Source organism: Chenopodium quinoa, unplaced genomic scaffold (assembly GCF_001683475.1).
Source record: "Chenopodium quinoa cultivar QQ74 unplaced genomic scaffold, ASM168347v1, whole genome shotgun sequence".
NCBI lineage: Eukaryota > Viridiplantae > Streptophyta > Magnoliopsida > Caryophyllales > Amaranthaceae > Chenopodium > Chenopodium quinoa.
The window spans coordinates 1,344,091-1,365,146 of NW_018743828.1; the positions used below are offsets into that span (position 1 = coordinate 1,344,091).

The following is a 21,056-nucleotide window of genomic DNA, read 5'->3' on the forward strand; positions in this document are numbered from 1 at the left end:
AAAAATTCACTAACCAATTGTAAGCAAATGAAGGTGTATATAATGGTGATGTAAAAAAAAATAAATTACCAGTTCAATGTAGTACTAGAATGGTTAATTTGGTTAATTTTTAACTCTTATCTAATTTGGTGGAGTTTAGTAGTTGATTATGTGGCACTTTAATTGTTCCTGGATCAAACCTTCATACGCACTACCCGCCTAAACTCAAACTTTTTATCTAATCATATAAATATCATAATTTAATCTTAAAAGAATCTAAAAGTTTTAAACTTTCAAAAAGAAACGATCTATTAGATATGGACTTGCTAGTCACAAAGAAATTGACCAGTCGATGCGCTGGCCTACAAAGAATGACGAAATGTAAATCCGTGAATAAAAAAATATTAAGAGGAAAGTTTAAGGAGGAATCTCGAAAGAATAATTTCAAGGCATACCTGGTTTAAATAAAGACCGCATAAAAAATGGTATAAAGCGGGAGAAAAATTGTGAGTGAAGAGCCTACCAACTCTTAAGAACCAAGAAATAAAATAACCATATAATAGAGAATTTCGAGTAACTGGGCGTTACGTAAGGCTGAATTCACGTCGAAACGTTTAATATGAACAACTTCAGAAATTTTTAAAAAGGGCAGAAATCGTGAATAACTAATGTGATTAGCGATAGTCATCAGAGCAGACATGTACGAGGTTTAGCTTAAAATATCCATTTGATTGACGTAAAAATATAACAGGCTTTAGTTGAATATGAACCAATTGAGGAGGATGGTCTCACTTTTCTTTACTAAAAGTGCTTATCACTAAACTACCTTTAGAGGAATAAGACTAATCTGGCTTGAGACGAGGCTCGGAGAAAGGTAACTTTGGAGAAAAGAAAAGCGAGACCATACCACTCTTTTAGGCTTAAAGTTTGACAAAAAATCAAACCGAAAATAAAAGGTTGTGTCGGGCCAACAAAGTGTTTTCGCTGTTGGTGAGCACAACCTTGACCGCGTGCCTTTTCCATCTTAACTACTCAGTCACTCATGTAGTCATCCATATTAACTACTGCGACATGACACCAAATTATCTTCAACTAGTTCTAGTAGAGAGTAAGAAAAAACGAAGCGGTTTGGGTGATCTAGTCTAGAACGAGTACTAAACACTGAACAGTGAACACTCAGCACTTCTCCGACGAGAGGTTGCCGGAATTGCTATTGTTTTGGAAACTCCGACACTGCTGCCACTTTAGTTGATCACACCTCTGCAAATTTAGGGTTTTGGCGGATTCATTTTATTTTCAATATGAATATTAATATGAATGTTATGGTAAACTCTTTACCATCATCTTCATCTTCATCTTGTTCGTTTTCGAAATTTCTAATGGCAATGCAATGTTTACAGGAGGAAATTCAATTAAAAACCCTTGAAGAACTCGCGGATTCTCACCCAGATGACCCTTCCCACCAGTTTAATCTTGTAAATTTTATCTCTTTTTTAGGGTTATCATTGCAATTTTTAATTTTGTTCGATTTAAATAACGATAGTTTCGCCGAAATTAGCTTGAATTGCTGATTGTATGGGGCTGGTTTCAGGGGAAATTGATTTGGGAAAGAGGAGAAGAATGGAGAGAAAAAGCTGCAGAGCATTTTCTCAAGGCAGCTAAGTTGAATCCCCAAAATGGGGAAGCATTCAGATTTTTAGGTCATTACTATACTTGTGTTTGTTTCGATACTCAGAGAGCTCTCAAATGCTACCAGCGTGCTGTTACGCTAAATCCCGATGATTCGCAATCCGGGGTTTGTTCTCTTAGTTTTCAATGCCAATTCAATTTATCATTTATGTCTTGATTAACAGTTATGCTTTCTGTTTTGTTACTGCTTTCTAGAGTAGAATTTAAGGTGCATTTTGTTTGGTTTTATAAGGAAGCATTGTGTGATTTACTGGACAAAAGTGGAAAAGAGAGCTTAGAGATTGCTGTGTGCAGGGAGGCGTTCGGGAAGTCACCCCGTGCCTTTTGGGCATTTGCCAGACTAGGTTTGCTGATGGTAAATATATATATATATATATTTTTCGTTATAGTTGTTCCTTTCGCATGAATCCTTGAGGGGAAAAACAATCAAACTTGAAAGAGAAGATTGTGTTTATATTGAAATGCATTGTCCTTATATGTTGGCATATACGTACATATGTTCAGGTGCATCAAAACAAGTGGTCTGAGGCAGTTCAGAGTCTTCAGCATGCCATCAGAGGCTACCCAACCTGTGCCGATCTCTGGGAAGTCTGTATCCCTTTTTATACTTTCCATTGTATCTCCTTTGTGTAAATGCATGCACCTGATGCTTTGTATTTATCTAGCCAAATTGACTTTACTTCTTTTCCTTCAGGCGTTAGGTCTTGCCTATCAACGACTTGGCATGTATACTGCTGCCATTAAGGTACACCCCCTTCCTTCTACTTTTTTTTTTTTTTTTTTTTTGGTATAAATTTAATATTATTGGCTTGTCAAATAAAGTGACTACTGGTTTTAAGTTCATTCTGCTATTTCCTCACATATGACCTCAAATGTTTTCTACCTTTTATAATTAGGCTTTTGTGCCATGCCACCCACAGTCATGTGTATATGTTTAACAGAATTGTTTATCTTCTGCCATTAAGACACAGTATGTCAGCATCTTATTGCAGGGAAACACAAACACACAATTGCTGAAGCTCATTTCATACTCGTAGGGAATGTGGAAACTCAAACTTAAGCAATAAATTAATAAGTTTGATTTTGCTAATTTTGTTAATTTTAAGAAATGTGAGAAACATAGGGTCATTTTGTGGCACTAACTATCCTTGAGTAGTCTTTTTTATGTAAAGAAAACGTTCCACCCTTAGTTTCCCTGTGTCCAATGTAACCTCAGTGGGAGGTTGCATGCTTTCCTAGGCCAGTATATATGTCAGTCCAATTGATTTAAAACGAAAGAGTTGCCTCTGTTTTTGCCTTATTTTAAACTGAGAATTTGAGTAATTCCACCGAGAAGCTACAAACATGTGAAGCCTAGATGCCTAGTGCTTAGAGCCATACGAAATCTCTAGCTTCACGCACTGAATTTTAAAAAAGTAGCAAGAAGAAGGTTGAGATTCCTGTCGAAATGTGTAATTGCCTTGGGAAAGAAGTAATGATGTGATTGACTAAGTGTGACTACTTTTTTAGATGTCATAATTCCTTTGACAAGGAAAAAAGATACTAGTACTAAGTACCACAAAGAGAGTATTCTCCTTAAGAAACTAATGAAAAATATTTCATGCCAATCTCATTGAATATCAACCAAAGCTAAGCCCTGAAAAATACGTGTAGAATCGATTTTTAAATATTTGATTCCTGCTCTACTCTAACGATAGGGACTTTATAAATCTGTGACTCGTGTGAGTAAAAAAAAAAAATGTTGACTTCGGCTTGATCTTGAAAGTTGTTGGTGCTGGACTGCTTGTCCTGCTGCTAGTAAGTGTTGTAATATGTATATATGTTTGCATCTTCAAGTTTTCCTCTTCATACATCTGCTAATGAATTGAATATATGCTTTCTGCAGTCTTACGGGAGAGCAATGGAATTGGAAAATTCAAAAGCCTTTGCTATGATTGAGACTGGAAATATTTTTCTAATGCTTGGTTCGTATCGGAAGGTATGTCTCTGTGTAAAAGCTTTATCTTAAAAGAATTTAATGCATTAGTTCAAATTAAAGGTTGGATGACATTGTGAGTTTTGCTTATGCTATCATTCCAAACGTTCTTACATTGTACTTCAGTCCTTCCAAAACAGTGCGTAAGGATTTGACCATCACCCATCCCTTTCTTTTTTTTTCAAGCATGTCTTTATTACAAATGCAACAGTAATATTGTGTCATTTTGAATATACTTAGTGCATCAAAGAGGTTAAGGTGTCATTTGAAAGAAGATCAATGAAAGACACTAGTTTGTTAGCTTAATTTCACGTCAGCTAAAGAAAAAACTCTTTAACATTTCTACAGAGTTTTGTTGCATGAAAGAAAGTCTTTTAAACTAAATCATAGTAGCCATATTCCGTAGACAAGCCACTGGAAATGTAGAAACTGATGATTTTAGGTTTTTGAGCTCTCAGAACACAAAAATCTGGATGTAGGCATTGATATGCTCTCCAAATTTACTAATTGTCAAATAAAAGTTTCTCAACAACTCATCATTGCAAATTCCTCTAAGGGGCGTTTGGAATGTGAGGGTAAGGGAAATAGATGGTCTGGCTATTTTAGTTGTTTGTTAGGCCAAATTTACTAATTGTCAAGTGTTAGTTAAGCCTGATACTTGATGTTTCTTGATTAATTGCTGCATGTTAGCTCATGAGTTTTTTTTTCTTCGTTTTTAAGTGATATATACACTTGGGGTCTGTATAATTTATATCTTTACTATTTCAGGAAATATATATTTTCCATCTCTCTCTGAACTCTTTTGTGTGTCCTTTCCTTTTAGGGAATTGAGCAATTTCAACATGCTCTGGAGATATGCCCTCAAAGTGCATGTGCACAGTATGGGCTGGCTTCTGGGCTTCTTGCTCTATCACAAGAATGCATTAAGCAGGGTGCATATTCATGGGCAACATCTCTATTGGAGGTTCTTGTCTTTTTTTCATGAATAGGAAGATGCATTGAGATTTTTCTTCTGATAACATAGTTCCCAATTGTTGCAGGAGGCATCTGAAGTTGCAAAAAATAGTGCTGTTTTGACCAGTAATATGTCATGTGTATGGAAGCTACATGCTGATATACAGGTAATTGTTTGAGCTTCATCTTATATATATAAAAAAAAAAAGGCACGAAAAAAAAAAAACACTGTTCTATCCCCTTTTTGGTTGTAATTATATTAGCATACCTATGCAATAATAATATAATCCTGATTTTTTTCTACTCTCAAATTTCATGTGAAGTAAGTTCCCACATAGGGCAGAGGCATTTGTTTGGACAACTGTACTTATTGCGAAAATTTTACAATTTGCAAACTTGGACATGTAACAAGGAGCTTTTTCCTGTTCTGTGTGATATCTTGTGATAATGGAGAGATTTGAAATCACCTATTTTCATAATTATAAGGAGAGGTTGGATTTGTTAAAGTTTGTATGCATGTCTAGTATTTATGTTATCTGTATTGAATCTTTATGAATTGAATCTTCTAGTAGATTCTCTTATCGCAATTCTTTGTTGAATAAGATAATTATGGTGTATCTTTGGGCAAGTGATACTAGTTCTAAGATCAACCGCCCACAATCACTGTTGCTTGCTGTATGACTCCGACCTCAATGCTCTGTCACCATTCCTTTCCTATACCATCACCACGTCTTTTTGATGACCATTCTTGCTCTCTTTTATGTGTTGCCTCTCTCTTCTTTGCCTGATTTTATTTTATTCTAATGATAATTGAAATGCTATGTTGGGTACAATAAAATCCTGTTTTAGTTGTACAATATATTGAAGTACTTTTCAAAGCACATGGCGCACTTAAATATTACAATACATAGTTATTACGTAACCTGGATTGCCATCATGAGAGGGAGGGAATCAAATATGATTCAGTCTTCTACATGTTTAACGCAACTGCAATTAACTTGTGCTGGTTACTAAATGCTTCTTATTTTGTTTTGCCAGCTTACTTATGCAAAATCATTTCCATGGACAGAAGGTGGTAATCTGAAGGGCGAGGAAGCCTTTTCTAGGTCTCTTCTTTCCTGGAAAAAAACACGCCAAATAGCTGCTGTGTCAGCCAAATGTTCCTACCAGCGGGCTTTGCACTTAGCTCCATGGCAAGCAAATATATATATGGATGTTGCTGTGGCTCTTGATCATGTTTGCTCTTTACAGGGGAGTCATGAAACTGATTTGAGCTCCTGGTAAGATTCTCCGTTCTGCTTCCTTTGAACTTATCTTATCCTTGCTTGTTTCAGTTCTCAAGATGTCATTTAATTCTTGACTTCGTCATCAGGAAAATATCTGAGAAGATGCTGTTAGGAAGCTTGCTACTTGAGAGTGACAATCATGAATTTTGGATGGCATTGGGATGCATGTCTGATCATAGGGCATTGAGACAACATGCCTTTATCCGAGGGTTGCATTTGGATGTTTCTCTAGCTTCTGCATGGGCTTATCTCGGCAAGGTATTTCCTCAGGCATACCTAGAAGCATATTTAACACCACTTTTCTACGAAATGCACACACATACCCAATTAAATTTTGGAGAATGGATAGGGAGTTGTGGCTCTATTTCCAGAATATCTAAAAAGAAGGAATTATATGTATAATAGTGCTATTATACATGAACTTCTAACATTACAGGGATATAGCCATTATATTTTTGTAGTAATATGTTTACTTTTTCAATGGCTGTTTGTTCAAAGTAATGTGTCACCAACATCTGAAACCTGAAATGCAGAAAATCTGCTGCAGGTGATAACATAAGTGATACATGAGTGAGCGCCATTAAGGGGTGCAAAAGGTTTTGATTGACTGGATTTCCTTGCATGTAAGAAAGTTATTTTGTGAGTTCTGCTGAATGTAGTAGTTTCTTGTTTCCCACATATCATTAGTACTCTTTTGTTTTCCTCTTACTCTAACAAAGTTATATCTTAAGCAGTCTTTTGAGTCATTAGCCTAATACTCCATGGATGTGTTAATTTATTTCGCTTTCCTTACTTTTTTGAAAAACGACTCCGTTTGATGGACTGTATGTAGTCATTATAGAGCTAAAAGTCAGGTTTTAAATTGTAAAGTTTTAGCTATCCTTTACTTCTATTGCTTTAAAATTTCGTACACATTAATGAGTGTTAATTCATTGATTCTGTACAATAGAAGGAGCCTTGTGCACTGCGTTGGCGGCTGTTTGGATTTCTTTCTTCCCTAATCCCTATGGAAGATGAATGATTTCATAGTCCAAAATGAAGCTAAATAGTTCCGTCCTGCATAATTTTAGTTATTGTATAGGCTTTTGACATTTGAAAATTCAGCACCACGTGGCTCATGCCTATTTTGGATTTGTGCAGTAGGGTTTTGCTTTGGACTTCTCCTCTTGAAACTTCTAACTCTAATGGTCTTTATGACGTTGAGGCTTATGCGTTGGATGTTGCTTTTTATAGCTATACAAAGAAGAAGGTGAAAGCCAATTGGGAAGACAAGCCTTTGACAGGGCTCGAAGTATAGATCCTTCTCTTTCATTGCCATGGGCTGGCATGTCAGCAGATACGCTTATCAGGTACTACCTCCGTGTTTTTTTTCTTTTTTTTCTTTCTTTTTTTTTTTTCCAGTGCATTGGTTTGGCTGGCACTAAGTTTTTAAAAAGTATAGAATAGAGATAGTGGGGTAATAGTTTATAAAAAAAGTTAGGGATGTGAGAGGAGATTTACTAGAAAGGTAAGAGTGGGGACCTTGTGAAGAGAGAGAGATAATAAAAATATACTAAGATAACATGTCCAAAAAAGGTAGTGATGCACTAAAAAAACAGTGGGAGTAGCTCTTTTGGGTTGTGCTTGTTTGTCCGACTTTTATTGATGTTTTTACCTGATTCTTCTTTTATATGATATTACTGAAGGGAAACTGCATCAGATGAGGCTTACGACAGTTGCTTACGAGCCGTTCAAATATTGCCTGTAAGTTTATCAGTTCATACATGCTATCTAAATTACTGGCAACAAATTTTTTTTCCTCTGGAACTTAAAAGAATATTGCAGTAATCTTATTTTTGATAGGTTATTCATTTTATTTTACTTTATAAATATTTTTCCTCCGTCAATAACATTGTGATGTGATGTACCTGAGTGTTGTAGTTATAAATTTCGGTTTTTCCTGCTTCACAGCTTGCTGAGTTTCAGATTGGCCTTGCAAAACTTGCTCTACGTTCAAACAACCTATTATCTTCAGAGGTATGATGAAATTCTAATGGATTCAATTGGGACTGGGTAATTGTGCTGAGTGCTAGGCTGATTGTTTCAGTAATCAAGTTTCACATTTATTTCTCTCATTATTGCCCCAGGTATTTGGATCTATCAGGCAAGCGTTGCAGTGTGCTCCTTGGTATCCTGAGTCTCATAATCTTAATGGGCTAGTTTCTGAGGCACGACATGATTATCAATCTGCTATCGTTTCTTATCAGCTAGCACGTTATGCATGGAAGACTTCTACACTTTCCTTGTCCCATTCTCATTTTGTTGATATATCAATTAATCTGGCTAGGGCACTCTGCAAGGTGTGTGTATATGTTGGCTTTTCCTGTAAAATTTTTCGTGTGCCCGTTTTTCCATTTCTTTTGTTTTAGATGTGAAGAAGCTGCTCTCATATGATAACTGAAAAAGATATAAAACTGGTGATTAGGGATGGCAAATAATAAAATAATGTAAATAAAAATGGGAATATTGGTTAATTCTAATATCGTTCAGAAATGATTTTTCATGAACCAAACATTTGTGGTTTTGGGTGGACCCAGCGGATTTTTTTTAAAAAAGATTATTTTTTATATAACAAATACAAGTATGTTATTCATTAAGAAATTGAAAATTAATTCTATCTACTATTTCATGGTATGGTAATCAATGGAAGGAGAACAAGTACGCGGTATACTAAACTAGGAAACCAAAGAGAAATGATTGATCTTACAATAGTATATCATAAAGAATGCAATGAAAAGAAGAGTATTGGAGTAGAAAAGAAAAGGATTCTTTTGTGGGCATTGAAAGGGAAAAGGAGTAACATGTCATGGGGTAACACTTTTGTGGTGATTTTGTGGTGTCTGGCCAGAACATGCGAGTCTTCTCAGGAACTGCTTTTACTAGTGATTTGTTTTGGGATAGAATAACCATTTAGCAATTCTGGGGGCCAAGGCAGTGGAGACCTTTTTTTTTATTATTTTTTTTTATTTTTATTTTTTTTAGGAAGGCAGTGGAGGCCTTTTAATAGTTACTCAGTTAAGGAAATTCGTCAGTGTTAAATATTTCAACCTATTTATCTTTGGCTGATTTGAGGACAATTTATCCTCTGCTCTTGACCTCTTGTGCTTTCTGCTCATAAGTATATCTTTTTTGGTTATATAAAAAAAGGAGTTGACGTTTTCTTTATATAAAGAAAAAGTAGTGAACTTTTTCATCATAGGTTCATGGGATTTGTGAACTATATTGATTGCTTCAACCCTACTATTCACCACAGCAGGTTGGGGTTGACTGTTATGCTGGTTGTTTCAGTTACAATTTTGTGTTCAAAATCCTAAATTCTCATATTGATTTCAGGACAGATAAAATGTTTCAAGGTCTATTAATTATATATTGTTAATGTGAGACCAAAACAACTTCAAATTTGTTTTGCTGTTAATATGCCTTACCTTATCCTTTTCATTATATTTAATCCTCCTATCGTTACCCTTAGAAGCCTCGAATAGATAAATCATTCGAAAAAGAATCTTTCTAGATTTCTCGTGATTGTGATGCTTTACTTCTGATACTAAGAAATGCTGATATGAGTGTCTGCTAAAACTCTCTTGAAACATGTAATTTTGTTGCAGGCAGAAAATGTACTAGAAGCTGTGCAAGAATTGGAAGATCTGAAGGAAAGAGGTTTGTGTTGTCAAAGCGTCTGCCATCTTGAATTTCCTTTACAGTGTGTTAATATTCTCCTGTTGCTTCTCTCTCAAAGCTGATTCTGAATAATAGTTGAATCTGAAAATTTGCCTGAAATTATTACATCTTCGTTTATTATAGAGAATGTGATTTAGAAAATTATATGTTGTAGAGTCGTTGGGCTTCCCACTTTTACTTGCTGGTGTTTAAATTTTTCGTTCTATATTTTGATAGGTAGCTGGTAGTCTGGTATTTATGTGTGCATTAACTCAGTGGTTTTAATGAGCATTTTAGGTTTTCTTGACGTTGAAGGCCTTCAAGTATATGCTTTATCATTATGGAAACTTGGCAAGAATGATATGTCCCTATCTGCTGCTAAAGATCTTGCTACATGTGTTCCCACCATGAAGCTGTCCACTGCAGTGGCATCTATTTCTTTAATTTGCTGTCTTCTGTACTCCATTTCCGGGGTAGGATCAACTATCAATAACATTTTGCAAATGCCTAGGGAGCTGCTTCAGAGTGCAAAAGTCAGTTTCATCATATCTGCTGTAGATGCTGTTGATCGGAGCTGTCAATTACAGTCTTTAGTCTCAAGTAGCCGCCGTATCCTTTCAACACAGGAAGAGATTATGGAAATGCATTTGCTGATTGCGCTAAGTAAACTAGTATGTTTCTTGTCTAGTGTTGTTTCTCTTGTTTGTATTATGATTTCTTTGTTTAGATTTTGGGATTCTATTACTTAGGCAGTCATTTATGGTGTGAAATTGGTAAACTGATGAATTACACAGATAAGAAATGGAGATGGACATTCTCTCAGTTTACAAAGTGGCATAAACCATCTTAGAAAGGCATTGCATATGTACCCCAATGGAATTTCTATAAGGTACATCACTTAAATAGCTGTAATATTAGATTTATGTAAATTACAGTTCATTCCCTATCTGGGTATATATATATATATATATATTTCTTGCTATTTGCTCCTGGTCTATTTTTACTCAAGTTTTTTCTCAAAATGCTTTCTCTGTTTTCTTATTTATGTAACACTTCTATATACACTATACAATCTCTATTTTTGGCTATTTTTTCGCTAGGGAATCCATAGTTATGTGGGGTCTTATTAGATCCATTTTGATTTATGCTTTCCACTTATATTTTATTCTATTAATTTCTAGTCGTTGATTATTTAAGTTATAATTAGTTGAAGAGATGCATTGACAAGTGTGTAACAAGTAGTGGTTTATCTACATACTCTGTTTAATAATACTTGTGCTTTCTATGCTTCCCTTAAATGGAAATGCCACAATACTTGCTACCTAGTACTACTTTCGAAAAAATTTACACCTTAAAATTACAAAATTGCCTTGATATTAAAAGATAAGGACCAGATTTAGGGGGCTAAAAGGTAATGTTGACTTGCCAAAAGTTGGTCCCTTTCTATCTCATTCTCTATGTAGCAACTATTCTGAAACTGATGATTTATTTTTGACAATGGGCTTGTTTAATATGCAGGCTGTTTTGATAATTTTATTCATCACATTGTAGTAATTTTGAACTTAATCAAGGTGCCATAAGTTATGTTTTGACTTAATGAGAATGGAGCTGCCAGAAAGTTTAAAAATTATATACTTTATGCACCTTATAGAAGAGCCATGGAAAGTTTGTAGAGTGGGCTGAAATGAGAAGACTTTGTCAGTTCATCTTTTGTGAGTTATGTTTGAGAGGATTTAGAGTATGCTTGGTGCTGTCTACAAGATGGCAGCTGTTAAAACAGCTTTAGCAACTGGCCATTTTAAGAGTTAAATAATTAGCTGATGGGCCTATAAGGGTTTAAATGATAGGTGTTTGCATCAACTTTCAGCTGTCCAAAGAAGATCAATGTGAGAATAGATCCTATATGTCATAGTGACAACATAACTAGGCATTTTATGTGGAGCTCTATCAGGAGGCTGCTGTTAGATGCTCAAGACTCATGGGGATATTCCTGTAGATTTGTATCTATGTTGTTCTTGGTGGACTGGTGGTCCTATCTTATGTCTCAATATTTCAGCATCAAAAATTTTCTTGTAATATTGGGGAAGCAATTTTTCTTGTTATAATTTAGATAAATTATTATTGGTTTTTAAACAAATACCAAAAAACAACGAACTTCTTTAATCCCATTTCAACTGTCTGTTTTTAGTTCCAAACAATAATCAAGCCTACATTGGCAATAAGAATGGATGATATCCCTTATCCTTGATCGATTTTCAAAGCATGTGAATCGCCCTATTAGTTTACTCTTATTTCATACTTGCTACTGTTGCAAGTGCGTTTTCTGTTTAAGGCTTCTTCTGCTTCTTTTTTTTTTTTGGGTGATGAGGCTTAGCTGCTTGCAGAAATATGCTCGGATATCTTTTGTTATCCCTTAAACAATGGGAAAACGACCATGTTGTAAGGAGGTGCTGTGCTGTTGTTCCGTTTAACTCAATAAACCAAGACTTCAGATCTGCGCATGAAATTATTGGTGCTGAAGCTGTTGCTTGTCATGCTACTTACAGCTGCAAACCGAAATACTCTCTTTCAACATGTAAATACCAGAATGCGCACGGTGCATCACTAATAGGGTTAATGCAGAGGTATGATGTATGTAATAAGTTTTGAAATGTATAAATATTTATTGTTAAGACTAAGCATTGCAACAAGACCATCTAATTTCTATATTGTATTCATGTCAACTAAAATGAAGCAGAGGAAGTATTAGAATACTGTTTGGTTTAAACTACAGCTGTCTTCTGGAAATACATATATACGAACATTAAATTCTGAATGTAGAAATTAGGTGGTCTTGTTTAATGTTTTGGTGACTAGTTGCGCTCTTCAATATTTATGTTTTGGCCGGGTCCAATCTTATTCAAAATTTTTTGGAATTATATAAGAATCTAGGCCAAAAACAGGTGATGATAGGCTAGTTAAATAGTGTTGTGACAATCATTTCTAAGCATCTTTGCACACTCATACTTTCAATTATTTGATTTACCCTAGCTGAAATATCGTGGCAGCTTGTAGTTTTCCCATTTTATGTTGTGGTTAAGATGTTTCATATACATAAGTTATATCCAGGACATAGTTATATATAATGTAATCAGGATATGGTTCTTGACTTCACTGACGATTAACAGGTCTTTTTGCTAGTGATATTTGTAAATTTTTCAGTCTGTTATATCTATTGGTGCGTACATCAATAGATCTTGCTTATTTGAGCTATAATGTGGTATTCTTATAGTCCATTTACTCTTAATATTTAGTCTATCTTTTCCCAATCCTCTTATAAGTTTATAATTGTTGTGTAGATGGCTTCGTCTTGAACCTTGGAACCATAATGCTAGATACTTTCTAGTACTTAATTTGCTTCAAACAGCATGCCAAGCAAAATGTCCGCAACACCTTTTGAACGTGCTCAAGCGGATGACTTCTGTAGCTGTCACGAGTCAGTTATCTTTGAATAAGACATTTGAAAGATATAAAAGATTTCAGCTGCTTCTGTGTTCCTCTGAGCTCAATTTGCTTGGTGGAGATATGTCAAGCAGTGTTTCTCTTGCAAGGGATGCATCAAACCTTTCGCTTTCTGATGCCAATACCTTTTTTGCCCATTTACAATTATGCCGCGCTCATGCTGCTGAAGATAACCAGACAAGTCTCAATGTAGAGTTTACAAAGTGCTTGAAGCTTAAAACTAATTACCCTATTGGTTGGATTAGTCTTAAGATTATTGAATCTCGTCATAGACCCCAGGATGGTTCCACTTTCTTAGATTCAGGCTTTAGAGATAGTATTAAAGAGATCAAGGAGTCAGAGAATTCATGGTTGGCTGTCTACAAACTGTTTTGTGGTTTAGCTTCTCAATGGGCTCAAGATTTTCTACGTGCAGAGGAGTTCCTTGCTGAAGCTTGTTCACTAGCACCTACTGAGAGCTGCTTCTTCCTGTGCCATGGTAATAAATTGGTTGCATTACTGGCCTTCTAAAGCTTTGTTGTTGTTGTTGTTGTTGTTGTTGTTGTTGTTGTTGTTGCTGTATTAGTCTGTTTGGCTGTGCTCACTTTCTTTCTCAAACTTGGTACATCTGTTAGAAGTTAGAATGAGTATGTGAAAGAATCTTATTCCCTGTTTTCTTGACCTGAATGTTGCTGAATGTAAATTATTCTAGCTTTATGTTTTTTTTAATGAAATTAAATTATATTTGCTGAAATTAAACTATTTTTACTGATTAAATCTTATTTTTTACTAAAATTTAACTTTATATTGATATGAGATAATTTTTACAAATTTGATATTAAATTTGTTTTTTAAAGTTACTTATTAAAGTTCATTTTTATTGTTTAAAACTTATTTTATTGAACTAAACTTATTTTTGTTGAACGAACATATTTTTGCTATATGTATTTTTTTTTTTTTTTTTTTTTGAGGGAAACATATGTATTTAATTATACTGAATCGAAGTTATTATTACTCAATATTATTTGTTTTGAAAAGAGCCTTAATGTTTCCATCTTCAATATTGTTGATAGAGAGAGATAGAGAATATGAGATCTTGAAGATGATGGTTTTAGTTGACAGATAGTAAATATTCTTGAGAAGATAGTACCTTTCTGTTGATAAATCAAATATTAGGATTTTTGAAAGGTCATTAATAAATCTTTAGTAACTATAATTGTTTTTTATATTAAATTTAAAGTTCTTTTTTCGTAAAAAAATTGTGTAATCAAATGTACTCCCTTCGTCCCAAAAAGTCTCATATCACCTTCATCTATTTATTTATTCACTTTTAATTAACCAAACCCCCCTATCAACCCTTGTTTTATTCACTTTAACTCTTCCCCTCTTTTTTTTCTTTTTTCTATATTCATCTTTAATCAACCAAACCTCAATCTTTTTGTTATGTTCACCTTCCTAAAAACTTGTGCAAAGGCCAAATGAGATTTTTTTATGAAAAATGCGGAGGGAATATTTGATAAAAGATTAAATGGAGGTTGTGCAAAAGCTTGCAAACAAAAGAGAAATGCTGGAGTATGATTACAAGCAAATAACATTTAAAAAGGACGGAAGGTACCTGTGAGTCTGTGACTTGAGAATGGACTTTGATGGTGTGAAGGAGAGCGAATCAGCAACCCCTCAACTGTAATAGATTTTTTTTTTAGATGTTCCATTAAAGTTGTCAATTTTGCTTAAATTTCTTGTTGATCCTTATGGTATAGGCTGTTTGTGAAATTACTGGGTATTATATAACGTTTTGCAAATTATAATAACATTTTAGTGCTGTTTTCTGAATTATAGTTGCTTAATTAGTTAATTGGAGGGAAAAAGGGCAGAAGCATCTTGAGGAATGTGATTTAATGGCTTGAACATGTTTTTACTCAAAACATGTTTTCCTAGTGAGTCCCCACCTGTTTTTGTACTATCAAATGACATGAACAGTTTTTTTTTTTTTTTTTTTTTTTTTTTTTTTTTTTTTGGGTTTAAACTTAAGTAGCCAAATTATACATGATCTTGCCTACTATATTTAGTTCTAATCCCAGTTGTAGGATTTTGTACCGGACTTGCTTCTTTTGATAATTAGTTATTAGCACTTTAGCAGTAGTATGCGTCTTATTTTGTTTTTGTTCTGTTAATAATATATACTAACTTATAATTTATAATTTCAAGATTGAGTATCTGTTGTCCAACTATCTGAAATTATTAACTGTATTTAGTCAAAAAAGTAAATAATTAGACATTTTTGTCAAATAAAATTGTTTCTGCATTGTGCTTGATTTCGTTTGTAACTTAGCTTAGAATCAGCATTTCTATCTTTTTCAGCTGCATCTGATCTGTACTTTTGATTTATCTCTACAAGCTGAGGAATTTCTGTGGCTATTTAAGTCAATTGAATTCTCTGTTTTTCTGCATATCTTGTTCTATCTGATTTAATTCTGTGGTCTGTCAAATCATCTCCTTTGTCTCCAGGTGCTATCTGCATGGAGCTTACAAAAATGCAATATGGCTCTCAGTACCTGACAATGGGTATAAGAAGTCTTAAAAAGGCACAAGGGATGTCCTCCATTCAATTGCCATTTGTTTCCCTTTTGTTGGCTCAAGCAGAAGCAAGCCTCGGATCAAAATTGAAGTGGGATAGTAACCTCCAATTGGAATGGTATTCTTGGTCACCAGGTATAATTTGTTAATTTAATTTCTGAGTTGATATGCATGTGTTATTCTATCTTCATAATTGCCCCCCCCCCCCCCCCCCTCACCAAAGTTGAAGGTGTGGGTATGTGGTCTAACCTTCAACCTTGATATTTGGTGGTGAGAAGCTCAATTTATTGAGTTTACACATGATTCCCTTTCCTTTGGGTACACTGTTAAGTGCAAAGTAGATACTTTCACTTTCTGCTTACTGTTATGATCCAGATGTTTGTAGCAGAAGGAATCATCATTGAAGCACGGAAGCTTATATGAAATTAATTTCCTCTTGCCTTGTCTTTTTTCCAGAGACGAGACCTGCTGAACTGTATTTTCAAATGCATCTGCTTGCACTTGGGTCTGGAACCACATCTAGTCAAGATTATGGAGATCCGCTCAACTGGGTTCTTCGAGCTATTCACTTGAATCCTTCTTGCTTGAGGTATTGGAGAGTCCTGCGAAAGCTTGCTGAGTGAAGTCTTGGCACATAAGGGGTTAATTCAAGTATATTAAGAGCCATAATATTGGTAGTTGTATTATTTGTGTTTACTGGCTTCAGTTATACTTGAGCTAGAAGACACAGCCCCATCAAAGTGTACATACTTTTATCAGATTTCTCATCAGGTGTAATAGGTCAGTGTTTTGGTTTTCCTTGTTATCTACTCTTCTAACTTTAACTGTAGTAGTTTATAGTCAATAGTCAGTTATATTAGTTGATAGTTTATTAGTTGATGGCTCACAATGGACTGTATTATCGATTTTAATTGAAGTGAAGGCGATTTCTGCCTAATGTATATGAGTGATTGAGGGGTGATAACTGTATACAATTTCTTATAGTTGATGTTCTGACTTCTGAAGCCTTGATTTTCATATAAATATCGAGCAGTGTTCGTGACTTCATGTCGATAATAAACAAGCCTCCCCACAATTGTATAACTAATCACCAATCAATAATATACAAGACACCTTAAGTTTTAAATAATTTGTACCTCAATATCATCATCATTTCACACCGAAGGATCAAAGACCAATTGGTTGTATTAGATTGTCTTATCATATTATCAAATGCTCATTGATATTGCTTTAAATCTTGTGACTATGTATTTAATACTTTTGGTTTTTTTTTTTTTTTTTTTTTTTTTTAACTAGCCTTTTTTTATTTGCAAGTATATACATGTATTTTCATATATATAAGATTGTTTTTTTTTTTTTTGACGGGTGAAACACGGAGCAAATAGGTAATAGTTTGGGAAATTCTCAATGGTAATCTTAAGGTTTCTATTTTTCTCAATGGTAAACACTAAAAAAACAAATTATCAATGGTAATCTTTAATTAATAAAACTATTCAGTGGTAACATTAGTTAAACATTTTAAGGAAATTTTAACCAAGGTTAATGCTTTACAAGGAAATTGCCTAAAATACCCTTATTGAAAAAAATACAACACCCATTTCTTCCCCGCCACCCCCTGCCCCAGCCCCACCCCTTATCCCGATCGACGCCAGCCGCGACCACCTAGATCCCCTCCCCGGCGCCGGGCTGAACCCCCCTTGCCGTTGCAACCCCTAAACCACCCAATCCCCCTTCTTCACCACCGCCATTTTCAAAACCGTCCTTCCACCTCCTCAACCCCACCTGTATTCACTGAAAATCCCAGAAATACTAAGTTAAAATCCTCCATATTCGATTCAACCCCATTTTCGAACAAAAATCGATGAAAATCCCCTAAAATACCTTGAATCGAGCAAAAAACGACTTAAATTGATGCAAATTGCTTCAAGATTTTCATTGCAGGTTGTCTAACCCTAAGTCGAGATCGACGAGGTTTTTGGGGATTTGTTGGTGGTGTAGTTTGATTTGGGTGAGTTGCAAATCGAGGGTAGAGGGAATCAGGGGAAGGAGATGGTGGCTGGCTGGGAATCGAGTGAGGAAAGGTCAATCGGGAAAGGAGATGGTGGTTGGGCTGGGAATCGAAGGAGGAGCGGGAATCGGGGAAGGAGATGGTGATTGGGCTGGGAATCAAGGGAGGAGAGGGAATCAGGGAAGGAGAGGCTCACTGCGCCGGCGCTAGGAGATGGGAGGGAGGGGGGTCGCCGCCCGTGGCCGCCGCTGGCAGGGGAGGGGGGCTGGCAGTGGATTGTGGTTGGGGTGGCAAGGGTTTTTTTAATTTTTTTTTATTTAATTAATAGGGTTATATTAGTCATTTTGCCTTAAGCTAACTACGGTTAGGCTAATAATTATGAATTAATGTCATTAATGTTACCACTGACTGAGTTTTACTAATTGAAGATTACCATTGATAATTTGTTTTTTTAGTGTTTACCATTGAGAAAAATAAAAACCTTAAGATTACCATTGAGAATTTCCCTAATAGTTTTAGATAGGTGACTATACAATTATATACATGATTGTCTTATCATATATAAGATGGTTGCTAATAGGTAATAGTTTTAGATAGGTGACATAGTGTAATGAATTGCTGTTCCTAGTCTATATAACATTCTAATTAAAAAAAAAACCCAAGTATATATAACGAAGATTTTCTTATTACATTAGTGTTGAGAGAACATTTCCGTAATTTTGGTGTATTTTTTTCTTAAAAAAGCGATGATTAATTAAACGAGTACCCATATATTAAAAAAAAAAAAAAAAAAAGTGCATAGGTTTATTATACTACTTCCGGATCACATTATATGCAACTTTTGGGTATTATTTGTGAGATATAAAAAATTCCAAAGTTGTATATAATACGATCCGGAGGTAGTATTAAAGTAGTTCATTAAAACCTAAACCCAATGTATCGCATACTCTATACTGTTTAGTATACCGTAGAAATCAAATTACTATAATCGATAAAAAGGTGGCTTGCAAAGTTTTAATACTGTACTGTAATTATTTTCTTGCAATTTTTTACTTCATTATTTTGTTGATTAAAGAAGCTAAGCTATGATGAGCTACTCATTTCCCTCCCTCTTGACAAGAAAGAGAACGGGAAAAACAAGAGCTTCATAGCTGTAACATTAAAGATTGATCATAAATATATAGTAACTCCATATATTAAGTCAAAATGAAGTATACATTATACAATGATACTAGTATAAAAAATCAAACAAAGTCACTTAAAAAACATAACAAAGGTTTTATTAATTTACTCTAACTCCCTCCCAAATTTATTTAAGCATATAACCAATTTAATGAAATGAAGAAAACATGATGCAAAATACAAATGCAGATCTTTGCCAAACTTGAGTAATTATGCAATTACTTTTTTTTTTTTTTAATGGAAAATGAGCCATCCATCATGATTTATAGTGTGAACTCTATATAATATAATGGCGTACGAAATTGTCTAACTAAATCACTACAGTACAAGAAAAATAAAAAGTAACAATGCAAGCAAATTAATAACTCAAAAGAAAGAACACTTGCTGAATAAATTTGTGTTGGCCTAATAAAAACATATTTAGAAATCACAATAGAGGATTTATGGAAATTAATGAGTTGGCCTAATAAAGAGGCAAAATCAGCTAGTGTATCTCGAAGGAAACTGACTGAGGAGGTAGAAGCTTTACAAAACAAGAGATAATCTGCAAAAAGTAAATACGATATATTAGGAGCAGAGGGGGCAATTTTAACTTCAATACCCAAAGATTTTTTCTGATTAATAAGCAATAATTTCTTAGTTAAAACTTCCATACAAATAACAAAAAGGGCAGGAGACGACAAAGAGTCTCCTTGTCTTTAACCCTTGGTTGGTTTGAGTAAATTTGTAGTTACATTATTGACAGCAGGAGAGCTCTCTTGGCGATCATAAGCTTTGTGACAATTAATCCAAATGGTATTAAATCCAAATGAAGAAAGAGTAGCCTATAAAAAATTCAACTCTAGGCGATCATAAGCTTTTTCCATATTCAGATTAAGAGCTTTTTTCCCAGGAAGGGGGTGGCTCAGCTCGTAATATGCTCATAATGATGTAACTAAAATTGAGATGTTTGCGATGACTGAGCTGGAGCATAGATAGCATATAACATTAAAAAAAAAAAAAAAAAATCATGTTCAAGATCATGGAGAAGCAAAGATGCAATTCTATGTTGTAAATTAATAACAATGACTAGTAATTGAAGAATTATAACACACCCACATACCACTGCAATGACCCTAAGGGTCGATAATATGTACAGTTTCAGTTCAATCGGCTTCTCTTGGTCCACAGTTTGGATGTGGTTTGGTCTTCTGGGTTGTCCAGGCTCCATGGCTCTTGGTCTGTTGCACGGTCTTTTCAGTATTTTCTTATCTTCGATCCTCCTAAACTAGTTCTTAGTGTGTGGTTTTTTATGTTCATGTATTAGTCTGTTTAGGTTGTTTAGGTTGTAATCCTGTTTTTCTTTAATAGTATCTTTTGTCAAAAAAAAAAAAAAACCCTTAAACAATGACTATTTATAGCAATTATAGGAGAAGTCATTGTTTCTATAGCAATAAAGATATCTGGGTTACTTTGTTTTCTTTGAAAATATCATTTTCGGGGTGTTTGGTTGGAAGGATGGAAATAAGAGGGATAAGAAGGGAGGATAAAGATAGAGGATTGATAGGTGGGACAAGGATAAATAATCTTTATCCCATGTTTGGTAAGTAGGGGAAAGAAAATAGGGATAAGTAATAAATTTATAAAAATACCCTTACTAACTTCTACCCTTCTCCTTACTTTTTCAATTTCATTAAGGGTAATTTAGTCTTTTAAAACTCATTTTAATCCCTTCCCCTTATACCACCCCCCCTAGTTATAGAAAAGGAGGGATAAGTGGGTGATTTAATCCCTATCCCTAACCCCCTTATAATCCCCATCCCTCTAAACAAACACTACATTCCTTCCATCCCTATTTTTTATCCTTGTCCCACTCCTTTTATCCCCCTAAACAAACACCCTCTTTACTTATGGCCTCATATCTCTTAGCTCCCCTTACATTCCAACTTATAATCTTCATATTAAAATCAGTTGTTAAAGAAAAACATTCCATAACTAAGAACATCAGGAAGCAAACAAACTCCAGAATAGGTAAAACCACAGTACATACAGGCAGAGTCTGTAGTAGACAAAGATCATAGTTTCCAAAAGAAACAACATCCATATTAAACAAGTAACAAGATAGGCTTAGGCTTTGGCTGAAGAGAGATGCTGTTGGCACAAGAAGTTCGAAAGGGTTCCTGTACTGTACCAAAGACATCTTATGTCTTGCCAAATCTTGCTCCTTTATGTCTCTTACTCATGTTGAGAG

General features: G+C 34.7%; 1 protein-coding gene across 2 annotated transcripts; it reads left to right on the plus strand.

The window, feature by feature from the left end:
• Nucleotides 1-985: 985 nt before the first annotated feature.
• LOC110685563 (tetratricopeptide repeat protein SKI3-like) lies at nt 986-16,659 on the plus strand. Of its 2 annotated transcripts, XM_021862111.1 has the most exons (22): nt 986-1,304; nt 1,380-1,454; nt 1,571-1,774; nt 1,901-2,023; nt 2,173-2,256; nt 2,363-2,413; nt 3,554-3,646; nt 4,467-4,607; nt 4,684-4,764; nt 5,636-5,877; nt 5,970-6,141; nt 7,117-7,232; nt 7,569-7,626; nt 7,834-7,899; nt 8,010-8,222; nt 9,528-9,579; nt 9,877-10,250; nt 10,374-10,468; nt 11,964-12,203; nt 12,918-13,558; nt 15,568-15,771; nt 16,093-16,659. In XM_021862111.1, exons 1-22 carry the CDS (start codon nt 1,281-1,283, stop codon nt 16,257-16,259), a joined length of 3,516 nt encoding a protein of 1,171 aa, XP_021717803.1. In that variant the 5' UTR covers nt 986-1,280; the 3' UTR covers nt 16,260-16,659. The 2 variants fall into 2 exon arrangements, with proteins under 2 accessions (XP_021717803.1, XP_021717804.1); XM_021862112.1 differs by lacking the exons at nt 986-1,304; nt 1,380-1,454; nt 1,571-1,774 and having other exon boundaries at nt 1,921-2,012.
• The last annotated feature ends 4,397 nt before the right edge of the window (nt 16,660-21,056 follow it).